This window comes from Geotrypetes seraphini, chromosome 4 (assembly GCF_902459505.1).
Source record: "Geotrypetes seraphini chromosome 4, aGeoSer1.1, whole genome shotgun sequence".
Lineage (NCBI taxonomy): Eukaryota > Metazoa > Chordata > Amphibia > Gymnophiona > Dermophiidae > Geotrypetes > Geotrypetes seraphini.
Genome location: NC_047087.1, coordinates 133,502,416 through 133,528,139, shown reverse-complemented (window position 1 = coordinate 133,528,139; position 25,724 = coordinate 133,502,416). Strand labels below are relative to the sequence as shown.

The window sequence follows — 25,724 nt, the reverse complement described above, 5'->3', positions numbered from 1 at the left end:
TGTGATGTACTTAAATGTCTCAATCATGTCTCCCCTTTCTCTACGCTCCTCAAGAGTGTATAGCTGTAGTTTGCCCAGTCTTTCTTCGTATGAGAGACTCTTGAGTCCGGAGACCATTCTAGTGGCCATTCGCTGGACAGATTCAGCTCGAAGCACATCTTTTTGGTAGTGTGGTCTCCAAAATTGCACACAGTATTCCAGGTGAGGTCTCACCATGGTTCTGTAAAGCGGCATTATGACTTCAGGTTTGCGGCTGATGAAGCCTCTATTCATACATCCCAACATTTGCCTTGCCTTGGATGAGGCCTGCTCCACTTGTTTGGCAGCCTTCATATCTGCACTGACGATTACTCCCAAGTCCCGTTCTTCTGAAGTCCTAGCTAGTGTTTCCCCGTTTAAGGTGTAAGTTTTGCATGGATTTCCGCAGCCGAGATGCATGACCTTACATTTCTTAGCGTTGAAGCCCAGCTGCCATGTCGAGGACCAGTTTTCCAACGTGATCAGATCCTGCGTCATACTATCCTTGAGATTGCTTTCACTTACTATATTACACAGTTTGGTGTCGTCGGCGAACAGTGTTACTTTACCCTGAAGCCCTCGGGTCAAGTCCCTTATGAATATGTTGAAAAGGGATGGTCCCAGGATTGAGCCCTGTGGTACTCCGCTAGTCACCTCCGATGTCTCAGAGAGGGTGCCGTTGACCACCACCCTCTGAAGTCTTCCACTCAGCCAATCACTGACCCATGCAGTTAGCTTCTCGCCTAAACCCATCGATTTCATCTTGTTTAGTAGTCTACGGTGTGGGACACTGTCAAACGCTTTGCTGAAATCCAAGTATACTATGTCCAGAGACTCTCCCGAGTCCAGCTTTCCTGTCACCCAATCAAAGAAGCTTATAAGATTGGATTGGCATGACCTGCCTCTGGTGAATCCATGTTGACAGGGATCCCTTAGATTCCCTTCATCCATTATCGTGTCTAATTTACCTTTAAGTAGAGTTTCCATGAGTTTACATACTATTGATGCGAGACTCACTGGTCGGTAATTCGCAGTCTCTGCTCTGCATCCCTTTTTGTGCAGAGGAACGATGTTAGCTGTTTTCCAGTCCAGGGGGACTCTCCCCGTACTTAGGGAGAGATTGAAGAGCATGGCCAGCGGTTTCGCTAGAACATCGCATAGCTCTCTGAGCACTCGTGGGTGCAAATTGTCCGGTCCCATGGCTTTGTTCACCTTGAGTCTTGACAGTTCTCTGTACACATCAGCATTTGTGAACTCAAAATTCTGAAATGGATCTTCCATGCTTTGCTTTGTTTCCAGCCTTGGCCCGTGCCCTGGTGCCTCGCAGGTAAAGACCGAGACAGCCTCATTTAAAAACGTGTTGCATAGAGGAAGAAAGTATTGTTGAAACACGGACCGTGTTGGGTCCACATCTCCCAGAGAATTGGGTCTTTGTTGTTTTTATGTGGATTACAAAGTTGTATTTTTAATAAAAGTTTTCATCTTGGACATCAATTCTCTACAGAGTTTTTGGTTTCTTCTGGATTTTTTCTTCTGTGGAATCATCAGGGTCAGTTCTTTGTTTCTTCTATAGGATTATCACTCACAAGCATCTTGTGAAGCTGGTCCACTCTATGCCCAAAAGGTGTTGGCTTGTCCACAAATATTGAAAGCAGTAGACGGACAAAACAGCTCTCTTCAGGGCTAACTGTAGAAATAAAAGTAAAACTAATAGTAATATAACAGAATCTGTTACTACAATATAATATCATACAGCCATACGAGCATAATACATTATCATTGCCAATGTTCAACATTTCTCTGGACTGAAAATGTATTTACATTTATTTAAAGGCACATCTTTATCAAATATACATGTACAGTAGCTGAACATATGATAGAATGGAAAATTAAATAAGATAATACATAAATGGTTACATAGCTTAAAATGCATCAAACAAGTCAAGAGATGCAGGACATTTGCATACCACTATAGCTTAGTGGGGTTTAAAAAAGGCTTGGATAATTTCCTAAAAGAGAAGTCCATAGGCCATTATTGAGATGGCTTGGGGAAATTCATTAATTATTCCTAGGATAAGTAGCATAAAATCTGTTTTACTACTTGGGATCTAGCTAGGTACTTGGGACTTTGGTTGGTCACTGTTGGAAACAGGATACTGGTATTTATGGACCTTTGGTCTGTGTCCCAGTATGTCAATTCTTATGTTCTTATGATGTACTCTGGCCCGGAAGCATGAAAAACTAGCTACTTGTGCTTAGAGATCCAATTGTCAAGCCCTTCTCCAATCCTTCCTGTAGGAACGAGAGGACCTCAGGAATGGAAGCCTAGAAAGTATCCAACAGCTTATCTTTACACTAATGCTGAAAAATTTTCAAATCTTTAGCATAGGCCATCATTGTCACTGGCTTTCTAGAACTGAGGAGAGTCGATATCGCCATCTCCGAATATCCTTTTTGTGCTAAGGTTGCATGCTCTAAAGCCAAGCCGTAAGACCATAGCATTCTGGATTGTTTCATACTTTGGGCCCCTGTGACAGAATACTGTGATGCAGCGGTATTCTTGAGTCTTGAGGCAGCTGTCCTCCTGCAAGTGGACCAGATCTGCTTAGCAAGGGGGATGTGGCCAATCTAGGGCGATGAGGACTACCAATCTCTGATGGGTCACTATTCTGAAAATGACTTGGCCCATCATCGGCCATGGTGGGAATATGTACAGCAGTTCTCTTGCTGGTCAAGTTGCACAAGAGCGTCCATTCCGACACTTCCTAACTCGAATCTTTGCCAAAAAAACTTAGGGGCTTTCTTGTTGTCTGCCAACGCCATGAGATCAAATATTGGGTGCCCCCAGAGTTTCGCAATGCAGTTGATTGCTCTTTGAGACGTTGTCTAACCCTGCTATTGCCTGTAGGTGGACTTCCGGCCACTGAAACAAGTGGGCTTCCAGCTTCAGAGAAGAACTCTTGGTTCTCCCTTGCCTACTGACATATGCCACTCTGTAGCATTGTCTGAAAATACTCTGACTTTTTTGCCTGTCAGTCATGTTTGGAAAAAGTGGAAAGTCAACCGAATAGCTCTCAACTCGTTTGTTGATGGACCATGTTTTCTGCAATGGCAGCTATTGGCCTTGCACTGGGTGACCCTTGCAATGACTGCCCCAGCCGTAGAGACTGGCATCCATTGTTAGTATTACCCATGACTATATGGAGATGAAGGCCTCTAGATAATGATTCTGACTGGAGCCACCATTGTAAGCCCTGTCACACCTCTGTTGTCTAGGCTAACTCCTTCTGGAGCAAGTCCAACTGAGGAGATCAACGTGCTTGCAGCGAGTTCTGTAGGGGGTGCTGGTGTGCTCTTATCCATGGAATCACTTCTATGGTTGCCACCATGGACCCCAGAACCTGCAGGTAATGTCAAGTCATAGGAACCGGCTTCACCAAATTGTCTAGGATCTGGCATCTGTGCTTCAGTTTGCATGGCTCTGGAAGAAACACTCGGCCCTCTGCCATGTTGAACAGGATTCCCGGATATTCCACACCGAGGTGGTTCTAGGTGGCTCTTTCTGAAATTGATAATCCACCTGAGATCCTGTAAGAGCTGGAATATAAGAGCAACTGCCTGGTGGCAGTCCAGCAAGGACAGTGCTCTGATCAGTCAATCGCCCAAGTAAGGATGAACCTGGATTCCTGCCTTATGCAGGTGGGCTGCTGCTATCACCATTACTTTGGTGAAGGTGCGTGACGCAGTGGCAAACCTAAAAGGCAGCACTATAAACTGAAAGTGCTTCTTTAGCACATGAAACCTGAGAACTTTTCTGTGATCTGGGAATATGCAAGTAAGTCTTTGTCTGATCCAGAGAGGCCAAAAATTTGCCAGGAGCCACTGAAGCAATGATTGATCTCACAGTTTCCATCTGGAATCTAGAAACTTTCAATGCAGCACTGACCACCTTAAGATCTAGGATTGGCCTCCAATCATTTGTGTCTTTCTTGGGCACAATGAAGTATATAGAGTATCTTCCTGGAACTTGCTCTATGATTCCTATTTGTAACGCCCTTTGCCTCATCGCTCTGATTTTGGCAGCCTTCTCCAGTCTTCTTGCCAGAGAGTCCAAAAGGTCCTGGAGTGCGTGATAAAATTAGAGCTTGTAGCCCTCTTGAATTATGTCCAGCACCCATTGGTTTGAAGAAATCAGCTCTCAAGTGTCCCAGAACTCTGAAAACCGTCCTCCAATGCGGTGGAGCTTGGAGGCCAACCTAGCGCCACTGGGTCTTCTTAGAATTGGCTGCTGAGCAGCAGCTGGATGTCTGGGCTCTCCTGAAGCTACCAAACCTTTGTCTAGATCCTTGATAGGACCTTTCTGATGAGGATCCTGTAGACCCATAACACTGTCTTCTGTAGCCATGAAATGAACCACCTAATTGTGGTTTACTGTCTGGCAAGGATTTAGGATGACAATCTTTTGCCAAAGAGCATTTGCCACTTAAAGGGGAGTCTGCTCAAAGTAGCTTTACACGCCAAATCTTTTGCACACTGTCTTATTCAGAGCAATATGCGGGTGGAGATTGTCTAAGCTGAGACTTTTCTCATAACTCTAAGCATATTGTAGATAGCGCCGGCCACATAATCCACCCCTGCCAGGACGACAGGGAGGCATACTGCCTCCTCCATGTCTGGATTCTGGCATAGCATTTTGTGACAGGCTCACACCACAAAGGATGCTGCGACTGTTGCCTTAAGGCTTAATGCCAGCACCTCAAATTGTCTTTTAAGGACCAAATCCACTCTGTGATCCTGTGTATCCTTCATGATCACACCCTCTTCACAAGGCAGCGAAGACCGTTTAGTAACCTATGCTATCAGAGAATCCACCTTAGGTGGTGTAAACAATTGTTGAAATTCTGAAGCCATGGGTGCAGTTTTGTCATTGCCCTTGTTAAGGGACCTTCTGGCGTGTTCCAATGCTCCGTTATCATCCTGATAATCTCTGGGTGAGAAGGGAAGCACGTGGACTGTGACTTGGTACTACATAACAGTGAAAGCTAAGTAGTTGAGACCTGCGGGGACTCTACATACAACTCCTTCAAAGAAACTATAATAACTTCAGCTAAATCTGAGAGTTTGAAAAGTCTTCACACCGTTGGATCCTCTTCCCTGGTCTAGGGCTGCCACTGATTCCTGGTTGTCTACCCCAAACTGTGAAAAAAATCCTCCAAAGAGGATGTTTTCTTGGAAAGCAATAGCATAGTGTCTGACCCCAAATCAGACTAGTCCTATATTCCACACAGCAGCGCTTTGCTGCAGATGCATAGTCGCTGTTTAGGGGCTCTAACAGGGTTTTGAGACCCAGTCCTTGCATTTTCTGTAGCTCATGACCCGCAGAAGGAATAGAGGGGCTAATCCAATGGCTCCTGTCCCCTACGCGGTACATGGCACATGAACACTAATCAGGTGCCCATCTACCACAAACTTGTTATAATATGGGGTAAAACCACCTGAGGAGTCCATTACAATCGATTTAAACTAAAATTTAGGTTTTGGAGGCTTTTAAAATAAAATTGAGAAATCCAAGAAGGCCACAGCGGCAGTGTTTTGGTGCTAAAAAAACGGCCCACAGGGCAAAACCAAAAGTTCAAAAATGCTTAGGATATGGGAGACCCTTGGAATAACTCCAGAAAATCTTAGTTTTCTTAATTTCTGACTCACCCTGATTTGCCCAAAGACAGTAACGAGCTGTACTCACAGAACTGCCATGTGCTTTGCCTGCATCAGCTTCTCATTGAAGCTGGAAATGGAGAAGGAATTTCTGCCTCAGACAAGCAAGGGTAGCTCCAACGGCTTGTTTCTTTGGGCTGCCTTTTATTCAGATTCCAAAACCTGAAATCCTCACTCTCCCACGCAATTCTTGAGGGGGAGGGGGGAATGCAGCTGACCAGTCACGGGGCCAAATCAGCCTGCGCTCAAGCGCCTGACTCTGCAGGGGCGAGCACCACTCTAAGGGAACCTATTCCCGAGCTCTTTTAAAAGTGTGGTCCTCCTGGCTTCAGACCCGAACATCTGACCTTTCTCCCAGGCAGAGCTGTCCCAGGACTACTGGGAGCCTCTTAGCACATGGAAGCCTCGAAATTGGATTAACACTTAGAAATAACAAATCTAGTTCAAAGCAGAGGAAAAGACACCTTCTTAACATGCTTGTAGAAGTTAAGACTGAAGAGAGAAGGCACTGCCCAGGGAGACAAGGAGGCAGAGCTGAAAAAAATGATTGAGGCCTTTTACAATCCAACTTGCAAGCTGGAGTACACAACCCATCCATAAGAAATCGTATCTTGTTTGCACAGGACTAGGGAATTTATGCATTCATTAGCCCCCAGAAAACAACTTCCTTTAAATATTGCCTTATATATTTTGGGGGGAGGGTGGGTATGGGTAGGATAGTGTTTTCTCAAATTCAGCACTGCATCCTACCTTCTTTGTCCTATGCACCTGTCCTAGCTCCCATGCCAACTGGATTATTCTAGCAAGGGAGCTGACCTGCAATTCAGGAACAAAATCTCACCTCAACCTTATAAGAAACAATATATTTTATTTATCCAACACCACAGACCTTGCAAGTGGTTTTGTACCAAATTTAATGGAGGATACACGATGCAAAAGGGAAGGGGACATAAAAGTAACCATCACAAAATATAGGGAAAACTCCATTCCCACATTAAAAGTCATTTGGGATTCCTATTAAAAATAACATAAAAAAACAAAAGCAAACTATAAACCATTATAGAAATATTACTGCATATATGAGATAACAGGGCCCAATCTTAACTTCTTCTCTAAAGCAAGGGGACCATTTCCCAACAAAGGTAAACTGCTTTGTGTTTTTCATTTCCCCATTATATACAAACATATAGCAGCTACCAGTAAAGGAGAGAAAAAAGGAAGAAAATGAGAGAAAAATAGATAATATTCATCTGCTCCTCAAACTGAAAAAAAAATTCTCTTTTTCTTTTAAACAAATAATTCCCTTAATTGGACTCAATAGTTCATTTTTGTGCTTTTCAATAATACTCTGTCTGAGGTCAGAATTTGGCTTACTATACATTGGAGTTTAAAGGAAAATCGTAGCAAGTTCTGAAGATTACCCACATGAAGAAAAAAACATCACTGAATCACAAACTTCTTTTACCCCAAAGACTAAAGTCCCTGCTAAATTCCCTTTTACAATATACTACAGTACATAAAAACAAAAACAAAAATAGTGTCCTGGGAGAAGTCAGTTAAAAAATGTAAACATAGAAAACGGTGCAACTCATGACAAATGGCAATTCTCAAAATACAGCTACAAGGATTTCTAAAGAGGTGCCATTGTAGGATACTCAAGCCACAAAAATAATTTTTTAAAAATAAATGTTAATGTTAAAAAACACACATCTTGAGTAAATACAAGTAAATCTTGGATAATTTCATACATTCTCGCATTTTTTTTTCTAATACATTTGGGTCTTTTATATTCTACCTCTTGCATGGCCAGCCAGTACTTCTCAGATCCCAGAAGATTCTGTGGGCACACAAATCCCACTTATCCAGGTGTCAGTTATGTTGAGTCTTAGCAGCTTTAAAACATGTTTCCTGGATTCCCAGGTCCTTGACTAAAACCACCCATTCCCACATCAACAGCCATACCTCTGGGTCTCATCTGTGGGAGAATCATAAGGTTCTGTTGTGGTCCCATCATCCCTTGCATTGACATCAGCATATTAGGAGAGCCCATAGGGCCTGGGTGGTTGTACAGCCCTGCAGGTATCCTTTCTTTGCCTGCCATCATACTCACTGTTGCAGGGTTACCCATCATAGCTGGCTGGCTGGGTATTCCTGCTTGTGCTGTTGACATCATCCGATGGTGAGGACCGATTAATCCTTGTTGCATAAAAGTAGGCAGCCTCATGGGATTATGACCTGGCATGGAAGGAGCAGCTATGGGCATATCTGATGTAACTACTGGCCCAGGGCCACCCATGCCAGGTATTGGAAGTCCTATTCTTGTATTCTGCTCTGTCATCATTCCTGGCACGTGTGAAAATCCAGGCCCAGGGCCTGGTGGTTGCTTTCTACCTTGAACTTCCCCACGAGGGAAATACTGCAGTGTTTGGCTGGGTTTCTCAGAGGGAATAATCCTGGACAGATCAAACTCAGGGATCCCAGAAGCCCCTGGTCGGATGACTTCCTGTAAATCTGGGTCAGTGAAGACTGAAGGCATGCTATTTCCCATGATATAGGAGTCTGGCCCCACTGGGCCTCCTGGCTTACAAAGTACAGGATCTGTGGAGCTTTGGGGAAGATTGTTTGGATGGCTCAAAGGTCCATCAGGGAAGCCAATTCCAGTTGGAAAGTGTCCATGCCCTCCACTGGGACCACTGTGTGGAAAGGGGATCTGCTGTGGAGGAGATGACACTGGAGGAAAACCCTGGGAGAAGGCCATGCGTCCTTGAGGTACCACTGAAGAAGGTTCTTGAGAGCCATGAATCATCATGGGATTATGTGGCAGCATCCCAGATCCTATTGGAGCCCCATGAGATGGTAAACTTGGTCCTATGGTATTTGGAGACGGCATCTGGTTAGTGTGAGAAAGAGTCTGGGTCATCCCCATTGGACTAAGTGTTGGCATTGGAGCTACAGGATGTGGGCCTGGCAACCTGGGAGGATTTTGGGAGTTCATGGCCATTCCTATAGAAGAGGAGAAAGGAAGATATTAAAGAAATGTAAGAGACAAAGATTAGCCTGGTATAAAGAAACATTTATACTTTTTTTTTTTCTCAGGCTAGGACAGACCACCAAATAATCAGATGAAACTACCACACTGTCAAACTGCTGTGAAGCTAATGAGATCACAAATTTGCATTTGCTGTGGCATATCCATGCAGAGAATGACACAGGGACAAATTTTTCCCTGTCCCCGCGAGTTTTGTCGCTGTCCCATTCCGGCAAGCTTTGCCTTAACCGCACAAGCCTCGAACACATGATTTTAAAGTGTTTGAGACTTGTGCAGATGAGGACAGAGCTTGCAGGAATGAGGCAGGGATAGGAAAAGAACTCGCGGGGACGGAAGGGATAAAAATTTGTCCCCGTGTCATTCTCTAGTTCCATCTCAAGAGTAACCCTTTGCACAATATGAATCAAATTCTATGGCAAATTTCAATCATGAAACTTTTATCTTAGACATAACATTTGCAGTAAACATATATCAATACTAAACCCACAGGAGACTGCCATGACCCAAGGTAGTGAAAGAAATGTTCCTCAGGGCTCAGGTCTCACATCCCTCCTTTTTTTTTTTTTAATTCTTTATTCATTTTTCCATCTTACAACAAGTGCACAACATTACATCATTTAAAACTTTTACACATCACTTGAATTTTTTTCTGTTATCGTAAATACGTAAATTTATTCCCTTCCCACCCACCCTTCCCTCAATTATTTCAATCAAAAATATCATATAAATATTGTATTCTTATTTATTAATTAACCTTTAAATAAAATTTCATACCATCCCCCCTCCCCTTATGTATAAATATACTGTCAGTGGAAAATGATGTCTACTCATTACAATAATTTGCCAATGACCCCCAGATCTTTTTAAAATTATTATAATTCCCTTTCTGCAAAGCAATTATTCTTTCCATCTTGTAAATGTGACACAATGAATTCCACCAGAATGTATAACTAAGATTATTGTAATTTTTCCAATTACTGGTAATATGTTGCATGGCGACTCCTGTCTTAATCAATAGAAGTTTGTTATTGCTTGATGAAATTTGACTTTTTGTTCTCATTGACATACCGAACAGAATAGTATCATATGATAACGCTACATGGTTTTCTAATAAACAATTTATTTGAGACCAAATTGATTTCCAAAAGGCCATGATACAGGGACAATAAAATATTAAATGATCTAGGGTCCCTGCTTCCAGATTGCAATGCCAGCATCTATTAGACTTAGAGCTATCTAACTTTTGTAATTGAACTGGGGTCCAAAATGCTCTATGTAACAAAAAGAACCAAGTTTGTCTCATAGATGCGGACACTGTACATCTCATTCTCCAAGACCAAATTTGTGGCCATTGAGATGCAGAAATTTGATACTTAATCTCAATGCTCCAAATGTCTCTAAGACCAGTCTTTGGTTTTTTATTCATATATCCAGATATCAATTTATACCACTGTGTGGCCTGGTGTCCCAGGAAATCCGCCTGAAAGCATAAGAACTCCAGACTATACTGATTATTAAGATTTTTCCATTCAGGGAACCCCTCCTGAATAGCCTGCTTCAGTTACAACCATTTAAAACTTTGTGATTTATTAAGACCATATTTATGTTGCAACTGTGAAAAATCAAGCAGTTTACCATTTGAAATATCATCTAAAGTCCGTATACCTGCAATAATCCAATGCTTCCATACGATTTGACATCTGCCAATTTGAATCTTGGAGTTTATCCATAAAGATTGATTTGTTGATTTATTTATTGGAATAGGTGTTAAATTACAAACATATCGCAATGTTTTCCATATATCGATCAATATTCTGCTCTCTTTATATTTTCTAGGCATCTTGATACTGAGAACATGAGATAAATTTAGAAGAAATAAGAGACGCCATTCCAAATACAACCAATCCGGGGTATTTTCCTTGAGTTCAGGGAGGACCCAATACATACCCTGGTGTAAAATATAGGCTTGATGATATCTATAAAAGTTTGGAAAATTTATCCCACCCTCCTCAATTGGCTTTTGTAAAGATACTAAAGAAATTCTAGGCATTTTACCCAGCCAAACAAATTTTGTAAGAATACCATTTAGCTTTTTATAAAAGGACCCTTGAAAAAAAACTGGTATCATACTCATTTGATAACAAACCACAGGCAATATCATCATTTTAATAGTTTGGACTCTCCCCCACCAAGAAAGATGTAAAGGATTCCATTGCTCACACATTTCTGTTACTTTTTTTAATACAAATTTTTAATTCTCTTTCATTGTGTCTTCCAGTGTATTTTTTTATCCTAATACCTAAATATTTTAATCCATCTTCTTTCCATACGAATGAGAAAGAATCAAATAATCCTTTAGTACAATGCACATTAAGTGGAAGAATTTCTGACTTACTCCAAGTTATTTTATAATCTGAAAATTTTCCAAATGTATCTATCAACTCTAACAAGCATGGAATGGTAGTTTCTGGATTTCTCAAATAAAGCAGTATATCATCTGCATACGCTGAAACTTTATATTCCCAATCTGTATAGGGAATACCCTGTATCCCCTTTGCTTGTTGAATGGCTAATAACAAGGGTTCTAATACAATATTAAAAAGCAAAGGAGATAATGGACAGCCTTGTCTAACCCCCCTCTGCAAATTAAAATGCTCTGATAAATTATTATTAATATGCAATCTTGCAGCAGGGGAGCTATACAACCTCTGAATCATTTGTATAAATCCTGAACCTATACCAAACCAATCTAATGCTTGATACATAAAAGTCCACTCAACCCGATCAAAGGCTTTTTCCACGTCTAAAGATACAGAGAAAGCCGGATCTTTCATGTCTTTTGTTAAATTTAACATATGAAAGGCCAATCTGGTATTATTAGAGGAATGTCTCTTAGCAACAAATCCTGTTTGGTGCATATCAATAATAAAAGGGAGAGCCTTAGCTAAGCGTAAAGCCAATATCTTAGCCAAAAGTTTTCCTTCAACATTTATTAACGAAATAGGCCTGTAGTTTGAAACCAAAGTGGGATCTTTGTTTGGCTTTGGCAAAACGATTGTTAATGATTCAGCCATAGTACCTGTAATGCAACCATTAGTTAGTTGGGACTGATATAAATTTAGTAAATGAGGTAATAGGGTAATTTGAAATGATTTATCAAATTCTACTGTGAAACTATCACCACCTGGAGCGGATCCAACTCGAAGAGATTTCAACGCTGTTTCTAATTCTTTTAGTGATATAGGCTCATCCAAACTTCTTTTTATATGTTCAGGTACCTTCGGTCCAATAATTAGATTTAAAAATTTCAAACCATCTTTTTCCCTATCTTCATAAGGCTCAGAAGAATATAGATCTTTATAAAAATTTAGAAATTGACTTAAAATATTTTCAATTTGATTATGTGTAACTCCTTTCTCATCCTTTATTGCAATAATTTTTGTCCTTCTTTTCTTTAAGATAATTTGGCAATAATCTTCCTGCCTTATTTGAGTTTCCATAATACAGAGTTTGTTGGGAGAACAAATCTTTCCTTACCAATTTTGAAGATAATTCATTATATTTACCTTTTGCTTTTAATAGAGCCTGTAGAGTGCCATGCTCCCATTTATCAATCAATTTAGATTCTAAATATTTAATTTCTTTTTCCAAATTAGAATATTGCTTTTTAATTTGTTTTCTAATATAAGCAGAGTATGAAATAATATTACCTCTCATGGTAGCCTTAAAGGCATCCCATAAATTCTCCATGGAGATTTCATCTGATAAATTAAATTGAAAAAATTCATTAATTTTAATTGAAATTCTTCAAGGAATTTTGTATCCACAAGCAATGTATTATCAAATCTCCAAACAGATCTGCTATACTCTTGTTCATCTAATTGAAGTTCAATCCATACACCCGCATGATCAGATAAAATAATTGGATCTATGGATGCTTTAATCACCCGCTGAACTATTTGAGTTGAGACAAAAATATAATCGATTCTTGAAAAGGACTTATGAACATGTGAACAAAAGGAAAATTCCTGATCATTAAAATGAAGTATTCACCAAATATCTTTCAAATCACATGAATGTACCAAATTGTCTAACCCTAATGATTTTATACATTTACTCGGTTTTTTATCCATTAATGGATCCATAACAGTGTTAAAATCTCCAGCTACAACAATTTTAGAAGCAGCCAGTTGGAGTAGCAATTGTTGTAATGTTTTAAAAAATTCATTTTGATTCGAATTAGGGGCATACACATTGAACAATGCTAGGGTATTATTTCCCATACTCATATCCACATGTATCCATCTACCCAGGGGATCTGAATCTATTAATTGAAAATTAGCTGTACATTTCTTATTTATAAGAATAGCTACCCCTGTTTTTTTCCCTATAGCTGGGGCAAAAAAACATTGTTTCACCCATCCCCCTTCCAGTTTTTCTGACTCTTCCACAGACAGATGAGTCTCTTGTATAAAGTAGATATCAGCATTCTGTTGTTTTTTTCCCTTTTGATCTGATGATTGAGGCTATTAACATTCAGTGAAAAAATTTTAAATGCCATCATAAGCTTTATAATCAAAACAACTAATCAAAATCAAGTAACTAAAATCATTCTGAATCTCATGAACAGACACCATATTTTCCTTAATTTAAATTTTTGAGCCTGAAATTTGCCCCTTTTTAACCCACCCAATCCCCCCCCTTCCATCCATCCTATCCCCCCATATTAATGGTAAAAGTGAAAACTTGAAAACACACATATTAGATCAGGTAAAGAGAATATCCCCAATAGACAAATTATTAACTTTTGTTCCCCAATAATAAGTTACATTAATAATATATTTATAAATAAATTAATCTATTTCAAATATACCCCCAATAGACAAATCATTCCCCCTATAAATAATTATAATTAATTGTGCCTCTGAATTATATTTAACATCAAATATTTTCATCATTGTATTATATTATACTGATATGAGCACTCATATTAAATGAATAATAAATAAATAATGAATGAGTGAAGAAATTAATATCTTGCTCAAATTTTTACCTTGTAAATCAATAATAAATTGATCAATGACATTTCAATTAACAAACTTCTAAACTAAATACATTCCAAAATTAATTAGTAAATCACGTTTTATATAATGTTATACCAACATACATAGTAATAACTACCCATAAATCTAATCTAATCTAAACCTTAAGTTTATATACCGCATCATCTCCATAAATCACATCTATTACCAGATACTTTAGCAATAATGCCTTGTAATACATTTATTTCCACATTCATATTAATATTATAAAATAATCAATCATGTGATTTCTTTCATAACAACTTTCCTCTGCTTCCGTTTTTAAAATCCGTTGTCACGGTAACGTTTCGTACACCCACAGATTTCAACATTCTAGTTTCAACGTTTCTTTCATGAGCCGTTAAACTTTTAGATTAAACTTTTATAAGTTTCATATCAAATTTATACTATTAACACCTTAAATAAGTTATATGGGCTAACTCATTTTCCTAGGTAACATATATCATAATGAAAGTATTTATAAATTCATAGGTTCTTCCCATTTTAAAAATTCTTGCAGATCTCCAGGTTCTTTGAAATTAGATATTTTATTTCTATACGTCACCCTCATAATCATCGGGTAAATCAAGCCGTATTTTGCTCCGATGTTTCTCACTTGCGGCCTTAAATCCAGAAAACTCTTCCTCTTAGCTGCAGTTGCTGGCGTAAAAGTCCTGAAATTGTAAATTTTTGTTCTCTTTAGCGAGGCGACATAATTCCAATGCTTGTTGGTGCCTTAAGAGCTTAAAGATTACTGGACGCGGCCCCTTTTGGTTGTCAATCCTTTTTGAAGGTATCCTATGGGCTCTTTCTATTTCTAAAGGATACTTCGTTTTAATTGGGAGGAGGTTCTCTAAGAAGGAAGTCATATTGTTTTTCTCTGCCCCTTCCGGAAGCCCTAATAATCTCAAGTTGCTCCTTCTCTCCCTATTACAGCAATCTTCCAGCATCTGTGTAAGTATCTCAATCTTCTTATGATCAGGCTTCATTTGAATTACTTCTGTTTCAACTGTCTCCATTCCATTCTCCAGGTTCTCCATTTTGTTTTCATCTATCTCCATTTTTTTGTTAAGAATAGAGATCTCTTCCTTCACCTCTTGGATTTTCTTTGAGTTATCCGATACAATTTCTCTAATTGCATGCAGCTTAAGAAGGATCTCATTATTATCCAAGTTGTCTTTCGATGTTAGATTTTTCGAGGTGGTCGCTGGCTTGGGTTTCATTCTTTTAGCACTTTCCGTTGCAATAAAAGCTGAATCAGCTTTAATTTGCTTACTGGACACCATAGGTTAACAAATCCTCCTTTTTGAGTCGGATAAAAACAAATTTTTGTAACCTATTAATCTTTAAAAAGATTTATCGGGACGTTGCTCACCGTTTACCCGAACGTGCTCATGCGCTTCCAAGCCATGCCCCCGGCCTTACATCCCTCCTGTTTAATATCTTTCTTAATCCAATCAAAACTTTGGGTCAATAGCTTTTATTTTGCTGAAGATATTCCACAAGGTTCATTATTTTCATAGCTCCACTTTTGACCCTGTTGCAATCAATTGGACTCACGTGCTATACCTACACAAACGACATTCAGATTCTTGCCCCCATTGACCCCTCAAACCCTAGTGAAATCCACACAATCAATGTCAATCTATCCAAAAGTGACTACCTGGTTAAATAAACATAAATTAAATTTAAACCCATCCAAATCTTCTATTCTCTTGTATGGCTGACTTGGCCTTGGCGATACCCTTACTTCTCTGTAACACACCTGGATTTGTGATCGACTCACTGAAAATTTTAAGTATTCACCTTGATCATGCCCTTACTTTGTCCCTCAAATCTTTATATTATGTCAACAAGCTCTTTACAGAACTGCGACAAATATGCTTAATCTGATCCATACTGCACCTCCCTGTTCTTCAAATATTAACACTATTTAGTTCTTTCTCTTTACAAGGGCCTCAGACAAGAGGATCTACATCTCATTCTGCAGAATATCACTATTAGATTAATAACATACTTTATTTAATGCCTGTACACTTGATGAAAGTTTGAAAATGAATAAAGATTAAAAAACAAAACAAAAAACAAACAAACAACAACATACTTCCAGAGATTTGACCATATTATCCTTTAATTGAAGCATTTTCATTGGCTGTCAGTTACCCACAAAATAAAATACATACAACTGGCTTTCCACTCTTTCTGGCCCAACATTTGACTCCTTATCAGCCCTTCTGCACTATCCCCTATGCCCAACATCTGTTAACAGTTCTTAGGCCACCTCATCATCGATCCCCTGCATATTGGAGCTCCAACCCAAGTTATCAAGGTCATCGTAGCTTACCGAGATGCTCCTTGACGTGCTCCAGGCACTCATCTCGGCGCTCCTTCCGATGTTCTCATTCCCAATCATCACAAAAAGACTATGATCATCTGTCTCATCTGTTCCTTGCTTAGATTTGTGGATAAGTGGGTTATAATTTTTTTTTTAAATAAATGCTCCAGCGGGGACATTTCACAATTTTCTACCAATGAATCATACGACATACCTTCAGACCCATCTCCAATAATGCCTCAGTCTCCTCCAGATCCTAATTTTTTTTAGCATTAAATTTCTGCCTAGATAAATTAAAGCTCAATGCCCTTAAATCACAAGGTATGTCATCACTAGAAAAACCTTCATACCTAGCATAGACCTAATCTTTTAGAGACATAATTTCACTTCAACAGTGCTATGATGGGTATTGGACATTATTCTGGAGCAGTACAAGCTAGAGTTCTTTCGTCCCCTTCCAGACCTCTTTGTGGATTCTTCAGCAGGAAAACAAGAGAAAGAGGTCAGAGTCTGAGCTACAGTACAGAAGCTAATAGATCTAGCAGCCATAGAACCTATACCAGTGAAGAGTCAGGCTTAGACAGATACTCCATATACTTTATTATGCCCCAAAAAAGACTCGGAAGACTGAAGACCAATTCTAGATCAGAAACCGGTCAGTGCAACCTTCAAGATATCATGTATGAAAATGGGGAGGTCAGGGAATTTCTTCAGCTTGTACTCACTGTGCCTTGATGTGCTGGGAGCTGCATAGGCTGGAACTGCAACCAGGGAGAAAGGAAGGACTTCTGCCTTAGTGAAGCCTGGAAATTGGATAGCTTGTTTTTTTGGACTGCACCACAGGACCAGACTGGGACCTCTATCCCCACTGGAACCAGCATGCAGGCAAACGGGGAGGAGGAAAAGCAATCAGCCCCGATCCCAGCTAAAACCCTCTACGGAGCTATTCAGCCTGTGCTCATGCTCTCTGCAGACAAAACCTGGGGTGAGCCTTGTTCCCAAGGTAACGGTCCCAGCAAAACAGGGTGCCCCTTGGCTGCAGAGTACTATCCTTAGATTATGTATCCTTCCGCAGCCAGAGATGTCCCTGAACTGGGCACCTCTGTAGCACCAAAATGCCTCGCAACCAGATAATAAAACCCAAAATGAAAGAAAAATAAATATGATCAGGAGAGGCTCCTACCATCTTGCACATAGAGAAACTGAGGAATTGAACGACAGACCAGAGTGAAGAGAGGCGGAGTGGAAAAATGTAAATGAGGCACTCTACACAGGATCTTGCGACCACGGATTGACAACCCAAGTGTTCAAGAATGATGTGCCTATTACACTAGAAGCTTGATAAAATACTATCCGAGCACATTCTATGAATGCCAGAGAGTACTATGGCAAGCATTAGCAAAAAAATTTGAGAAATTGCCATCATATTCCACATACATGCAGCTTGGGAATGGGGTTATTACTGCTACAGTATGTGCAAGACAAATCCATTTGGATACACTGCACCCTGAAAAAACAAACAAACATTAAATAATACTTTCTAAAGGAGACAAATGCAGTAGCTAAGCAGTCAAAAAGCATTCATGGCTCTCAGCAGAAGAGAAATTGCACTTGCTGTAGGTTCCTAGAGGGATCTTTGGTTTCTTCCTGGAAAACTTTCAAAACATGTGCTGTGCTTGTGCTACTAAATTACATTACCCATGGGCGGCAGAATGGGGGTAGCTAAAGGGGCCATGCCCCCCCTCAAAAAAATAATAAATTGGCAGTCGGTCAGAAGAGATAGCTCTCCTACCTAACCCCTGGCCACTCTTATTTTAAACCTTCAAGCAATGGCAACGAGTGAGCCTGCTGCAGTCAACCTGCCTTGAAAATCTTCATTCTGCAGCATGCCATTGCAAGTGCAACACTACTACTAATTATTTCTGTAGCACTACCAGACACACGCAGTGTTGCACAGAGTCAAAAAGAGTAAGAAAACAGTCCCTGCTCAAAAGAGCTTACAATCTAAATAGGTAAGACAGACAAATAGGATTTCATGGATACAGTTAAAGGGAACGGTTAATCAGTGGGCTGGGTTGGAGGGCAGAGGTGTAGTTGCTGCAGAATGAAGACTTCTGGGGCAGGCTGACAGCAGCAGGCTCACTTGTTGCCACTGCCTGAAGATTTAAAATGAGGTGAGCCGGGAGTCTGAGAGAGGTCCAGGGCAGAGCTTTGCCCCCCCCCCCCCTCAACAAAAAGAATTCTGCTGCCTATGAGTCACCCTGTGTCAAATGATAAGAACTTGCCAAGACACTTTTTGTTTCCTACAGTCTCTCAAACTCCAGATACATTCTGTCAAAGCAGCATGCAGAATATGAAGGTATTGTTATATATTGAGGATATGAACAAAACCAAAATATAACATACACCAAATCCACGGGGCCAGCTTAGAAGTCTCTATATACACATCAAACTCTCTTAATTACCAAAATGCCTTATGCCATTTTGCATTAACTTGCATTAACAGAAACTTCTCAAGCAAATTTTCAAGGGTGCAGCCTCATTTTGAACTTTGTGCTATGGTACACTTTTAGAAACCCACTTTTGAAGGAATTTGATCCTATCCTGGAAGTTCAAGTCATATTGTACCTCAAGACACCCACTGTTTCCTTTTCCCTAATCCAATTGCAAGAAGATGCTTTATATTTCCAAAACAAGAGGGAAGTGTAAAGGATAGTAATTGCCAACTTCAAAGGGTTAACAATTATTAGAGTAACAATGAAGTGGCACCCTATTCACTCTTGATAAGTAGCCAAAGAAGTTCAATTGCGTTCAGAACAGTGCTCAAAGGATTCTTATATATCAGATCAAAACAGCGGGACGAACCCAAGTGTTTAAAAGGCTGTGGCAAAACTCTCAAGCACTGCACATGTTCCATATCAAAACTGATCTCCAACTTTAAAGTACAGTAAAAACTTGGATTGCAAGTGTTTTGCAAGACAAGCAAAACATTTTATTAAATTTTAACTTGATATACAAGCAGTGTCTTGCAATACAAGTACACATACAATATACACATACCCATATCATTACAACTGAGCCGATGGTTCTTCTCTCTCCGACACTGCGGGAGTGTAGTGACTGTTCTAAATGAGTAAGGTCTTGCAATACAAGTACGTATAGTATTTTGTATTAAAGGTTTTGGGTTGTGGAACGAATCGTCTGAGCTTCCATTATTTCCCATGGGGAAATTCGCTTTGATATACCAGTGCTTTGGATTACAAGCATGCTTCTGGAACGAATTATGCTCGCAGACCAAGGTTTTACTGTATTTTAAAGCACTTATCTGATAATTGTAGATGTAAAAATGTTTCTTGCTGCTTTAGGGTCCCTATGTGTTTTTGCGGATGCTGCCTCAGAAAACCCGTAAATAGATAGTTCCAATCCAACTTCAAACGAAATATGGTCTGCCCATCGTACTCCCACTCTTCAAACTCGCAGTGGATAGACCATATTTCATTTGAAGTTGGATTGAAACTATCTATTTATGGGTTTTCTGAGGCAGCATCCGCAAAACGCGTCAGGACCCTAAAGCAGCAAGAAATATTTTTATATCTACAATTATCAGATAAGTGCTTTAAAATGCTTTAAAGTTGGAGATCAGTTTTGATATGGAACACGTGCAACGATTTGAGAGTTTTGCCACAGCCTTTAAAACACTTGGGTTTGTCCCGCTGTTTTGGTCTAATATATAAGAATAACTCTGAGCACTGTTCTGAACGCAATTGAACTTCTTTGGTAACTTATCGTGAGTGAATAGGGGGTACCACTTCACTGTTACTCTAATAATTGTTTGCTCTTTATATAGTAGCTTACCTGGCATATTGTTCATGGATGATAAATTTGGAGAGCGGGCAGGTGGGGAATCATCATCAGAGCTCGCTACAGTCTTGATGGCATCATGATAGAGAGGTGTGGAGCTCGGCATAGCAAACTTGGACATCCTGGACATCATAATGGAGAGAGGATTTTGTGAGAGGGTGGGTTCAGCAGGCACTGTGTAGTTGTTGCTGGAGGGAAGACTTCCTTGGAGATTGATGGAAGTTGGCTGACTGGAAGTTGGGGTAAGTGGGCCTCCTAAAGGAGTACAGTTAAGTAGTAATCAGGATACAGAAAATTCTGCTATTATCTATCACATTTTATATGACATCTTAGTGAAACAATTTCATTCAAAATAGTTTACAATTGATTAAACACCCAAACCTTAAAAGTCTCTGACTATTCACTGTAAAAAATAGATGGACTTAGCATGAAAGTATTCCTCCTTCTAATAATCAATATGATACTATTTTTATATATCTATTAGTTTGGAGAGGGGTACCTCAAGTGCCTGTGGCTGTTTTAGACGTTGGAACTTGTCCTGTCTATATAGCCTTAACGCAAGCTATCATTGGTCTCTTGAACTCTAGTTGCTTGTTAATTCAAACTATTGTTTTACTTATAAATATTGAAATTCATTATAATAACGTTAGTAAACAGTGTTAAAACATGCACGCAGTTGGTTTAACTTTTGTACTTAGCTTTTGCTTTTTCAGCCTCAAATATGGGGCAGTTGATGAAAAGTTGTTATGTATAGGTTAAACCAGAGCCTCGCAGTGCTCAAGTGTTGACCTGAAAGTGCTCAAGTGCTCTTTAATGTGCTCAAATGCTCTACGGAGCGTCTCCGTTTCACTCTATATGGAACTTCTTCAGGAGAATTATGGCTGTAAACTTGAATGCTAATACTATAACAAGACAACAAAAAAGAAGAAGAAAGGAATGCCAGTCCTTCCTCCCATCTTCTTCCTGACTTCCCGAATCAATCTGATCTACTCTTTACCCTCTCTGGAAATGACCAGAGATCTTCCTTTGTAACCCACCTTCTATACCTCTTTTGTAATCCGCCTTGAACCGCAAGGTAATGGCGGAATAGAAATCTCTAATGTAATGTAATGTAAAACAGCCGCAGGCACTTGAGGTATCCCGTCTCCAAACTAATAGATATATAAAAATAGTATCATATTGATTATTAGGAGGAATACTTTCATGCCAAGTCCATCATCAGAGGCATTAACCTTGGAACACAGGGCGAGGAGTCCAAAATAGTGAAATGTCTTCCAGGATCCTCAGCTACCAGGAGTTCCAGGCAAATACTGACTATAATTAAGGAAGAAACTAAGGATTTTAACACTGATGTTGTTATCCATCTGGGAACAAATGACCTGGCCAACAACTCCACACTTGCAGCACAGAAAGCTTTTCGGGAGCTTGGTGAGGGCGTGAAACCTTTTGTAAAGACTTTAGCTTTTTCTGAAATACTGCCTGCATATGGAAAGGGAGAGCAAAGAATGAAAAACACAGAGGACTTTAATAGATGGCTCAGAGCCTGGTGTCATCAAGAAGGCTTCAGGTACATAGGAGGATGGGGAAATACATGGAAGGACAAGAAGCTATATTGCACTGATGGGCTACATATTACTACAGCAGGAAAAAGAAACCTTGCAGAGAAATTTAGACAATATTTTTCTAGGCATTTAAACTAGAAGGTGGGGGTGGTGTATGTATGAAGGACAATTATAGAGACCACCCCCGGCAAAAGAAAAGATGTGATAGTAGTAAAGGCTGCAACATAAGCAATATCAGCAACTCATTTCTTAGTATTGCAACGGAAAGTGAAACGACACAAAAATCCATACGAAAAAGGAGATTATCGCTGAAAAATAGCTGGAAAGCGATGACCACAAATGCTCGCAGTCTAAGCAACAAAGTTCATGATCTGCAAGCCCTGATATTAGAGGCAGATCTAGATATTGTTGCTATCACAGAGATATGGTTCAGTGAATCACATGGATGGGATGCAAACATACCGGGATATAATCTTTTTAGGAAGGACAGAGATGGTCATAAAGGTGGAGGAGTAGCTCTCTATGTAAAGATCAATATCCAAGCGACCGAAATGCAAGGGACCTGGGGAGAGGAAGAAGCGATATGGATTGCTCTGAAAAGAGAAGATGGAACTTCTATCTACGTGGGTGTAGTCTACAGACCTCCGACTCAATCGCAGCAAATTGATAAGGATCTGATTGTGGATATCCAAAAGTTTGGAAGGAAAGAGGAGGTTCTGCTGTTGGGAGATTTCAACCTGCCGGATGCGGACTGGAATGTTCCGTCTGCGGAATCGGAAAGAAGTAGGGAGATTGTGGATGCCTTTCAAGAGGCTCTGCTCAGACAAATGGTGACGGAACCCACAAGGGAAAAAGCGATATTGGATCTGGTCCTCACAAATGGAGAGAGTATCTCTAATGTTCGAGTGGGTGCTCACCTGGGTAGTAGCGATCATCAAACGGTTTGGTTTGATATAACGGCTAAAGTGGAGAGCGGCCGCACGATACTTAAAGTCCTAGATTTCAAACGTACGGACTTTAATGCAATGGGAAAGTACCTGAAGAAAGAGCTGTTAGGATGGGAGGACATAAGAGAAGTGGAAAGACAGTGGTCTAAGCTGAAAGGAGCGATAAAAATGGCTACGGACCTTTATGTGAATAAAATCAATAAAAACAAGAGAAAAAGGAAGCCGATATGGCTCTCCAACCTAGTGGCTGAGAAAATAAAGGCGAAAGAGTTGGCGTTCATGAAATATAAAAAAACCCAAGAAGAGGAGAGCAGAAAGGACTACAGGGTGAAATTGAAAGAAGCCAAGAGAGAAATACGTTTGGCGAAGGCACAGGCGGAAGAACAAATGGCTAAAAATGTAAAAAAGGGAGATAAAAATTTTTTCAGATATATTAGTGAAAGGAGGAAGATAAAAAATGGAATTGCTAGGCTAAAAGATGCTGGGAACAAATATGTGGAGAGTGATGAGGAGAAAGCAAATGTGCTAAACAAATACTTCTGTTCTGTGTTCACAGAAGAAAATCCTGGAGAAGGACCGAGATTGTCCGGCAAAGTTACACGAGAAAATGGAGTAGATTCTGCGCCGTTCACGGAGGAGGGTGTTTATGAGCAACTTGAAAAACTGAAGGTGGACAAAGCGATGGGACCAGACGGGATCCATCCCAGGATACTAAGGGAACTCAGAGAGGTTCTGGCGAGTCCTATTAAAGACTTGTTCAACAAATCTCTGGAGACGGGAGTGATTCCTGGGGATTGGAGGAGAGCGGATGTGGTCCCTATTCATATAAGTGGTCACAAGGATGAAGCAGGAAACTACAGGCCGGTGAGCCTCACTTCAGTTGTTGGAAAAATAATGGAAGTGTTGCTGAAAGAAAGGATAGTATATTTTCTTGAATCTAATGGGTTACAGGATCCGAGGCAACATGGCTTTACAAAAGGTAAATCGTGCCAAACGAACCTGATTGAATTTTTTGATTGGGTGACCAGAGAGCTGGATCGAGGACATATGCTAGATGTAATTTACTTGGATTTCAGCAAAGCCTTTGATACAGTTCCTCATAGGAGGCTGTTGAACAAACTTGAAGGGCTGAAGTTAGGACCCAAAGTGGTGAACTGGGTCAGAAACTGGCTGTCGGACAGACGCCAGAGGGTGGTGGTTAATGGAAGTCGCTCGAAGGAAGGAAAGGTGACTAGTGGAGTCCCTCAGGGTTCGGTGCTGGGGCCAATCCTGTTCAATATGTATGTAAGTGACATTGCTGAAGGGTTAGAAGGAAAAGTGTGCCTTTTTGCAGATGATACCAAGATTTGTAACAGAGTAGACACCGTAGAGGGAGTGGAAAATATGAAAAAGGATCTGCAAAAGTTAGAGGAATGGTCTAATGCCTGGCAACTAAAATTCAATGCAAAGAAATGCAGAGTAATGCATTTGGGGATTAATAATAGGAAGGAACCGTATATGCTGGGAGGAGAGAAGCTGATATGCACGGACGGGGAGAGGGACCTTGGGGTGATAGTGTCCGAAGATCTGAAGGCGAAAAAACAGTGTGACAAGGCAGTGGCTGCTGCCAGAAGGATTCTGGGCTGTATAGAGAGAGGCGTAGTCAGTAGAAGGAAGAAGGTGTTGATGCCCCTGTACAGGTCTTTGGTGAGGCCCCACTTGGAGTATTGTGTTCAGTTTTGGAGACCGTATCTGGCGAAAGACGTAAGAAGACTTGAGGCGGTTCAGAGGAGGGCGACGAAAATGATAGGAGGCTTGCGCCAGAAGACGTATGAGGAGAGACTGGAAGCCCTGAATATGTATACCCTAGAGGAAAGGAGAGACAGGGGAGATATGATTCAGACGTTCAAATACTTAAAGGGTATTAACGTAGAACAAAATCTTTTCCAGAGAAAGGAAAATGGTAAAACCAGAGGACATAATTTGAGGTTGAGGGGTGGTAGATTCAGGGGCAATGTTAGGAAATTCTACTTTACGGAGAGGGTGGTGGATGCCTGGAATGCGCTCCCGAGAGAGGTGGTGGAGAGTAAAACTGTGACTGAGTTCAAAGAAGCGTGGGATGAACACAGAAAATTTAGAATCAGAAAATAATATTAAAGATTGAACTAGGCCAGTTACTGGGCAGACTTGTACGGTCTGTGTCTGTGCATGGCCGTTTGGAGGAGGATGGGCAGGGGAGGGCTTCAATGGCTGGGAGGGTGTAGATGGGCTGGAGTAAGTCTTAACAGAGATTTCGGCAGTTGGAACCCAAGCACAGTACCGGGAAAAGCTTTGGATTCTCGCCCAGAAATAGCTAAGAAGAAAAAAAAAAAAATTTAAATTGAATCAGGTTGGGCAGACTGGATGGACCATTCGGGTCTTTATCTGCCGTCATCTACTATGTTACTATGTTACTATGTATCTACTTTTTGGAGTGATTACAATTGATTAAACCATTAATAAAAGTAAAAGGTAGAAACCCATAACAAGATTGAAACCAGTTTATTCATCTTTTCCATTAACCCTACTACTAAGTACCATACCTTCTATTCAAACAGAGCAAACCTCATTATTCTCTTCAATTAGAACCCCCCAAAAAAACATTTCCAACATTTATTTTTGCAAAGACAAAATATTTCCTGTTATTAAATCAAAGGGCAGTTTGTTCCAATATTCTGGGCTAGGGTTTCTCAACCCAGTCCTCAGGACACACTTAACCAATCAGGTTTTCAGGATATCCACAAGGAATATGCATGAGACAAATTCAGAATTCGGTTTGATATATTACTAAGTAAAATAATACTGTTAATATATTACTTATAAGTCTAGGTAGGTTACTGTGAAAAATAATGTATTACTTGTATAAGTAAAATAATACTGGTAATATATTACTTATACAAGTAATACATTATTTTTCACAGTAACCTACCTAGACATATAAGTAATATATTCTTGTTTCCTAATGAAACTAGTGACTGTTTTATATTACTTTTGGAAAGTAACTTACTCAACACTGGTTACTCATTACTTTAACAATAATATATTACCTGTATATACCATATATGTTGCCAATAATATATTACCTGTATATGTATATATTACCAATAAACTTTTCTTACCCTTTCCTTCAATTTATTT

General features: G+C 40.1%; 1 protein-coding gene across 5 annotated transcripts in view; it reads right to left on the bottom strand.

The window, feature by feature from the left end:
- Positions 1–6,584: 6,584 nt before the first annotated feature.
- Positions 6,585–25,724, bottom strand: part of BCL9 (BCL9 transcription coactivator) — a 169,488-nt gene continuing 150,348 nt past the window's right edge. For all 5 annotated transcript variants that reach the window (XM_033941358.1, XM_033941362.1, XM_033941359.1 and 2 more), the window contains exons 9-10: positions 20,054–20,314; positions 6,585–8,736 (exon numbers count right to left, since the gene is read on the bottom strand). In XM_033941358.1, the coding sequence (XP_033797249.1) occupies positions 7,628–8,736; positions 20,054–20,314 (1,370 nt within the window). In that variant the 3' untranslated portion in view covers positions 6,585–7,627. The remainder of the gene's footprint in view (positions 8,737–20,053; positions 20,315–25,724) is intronic.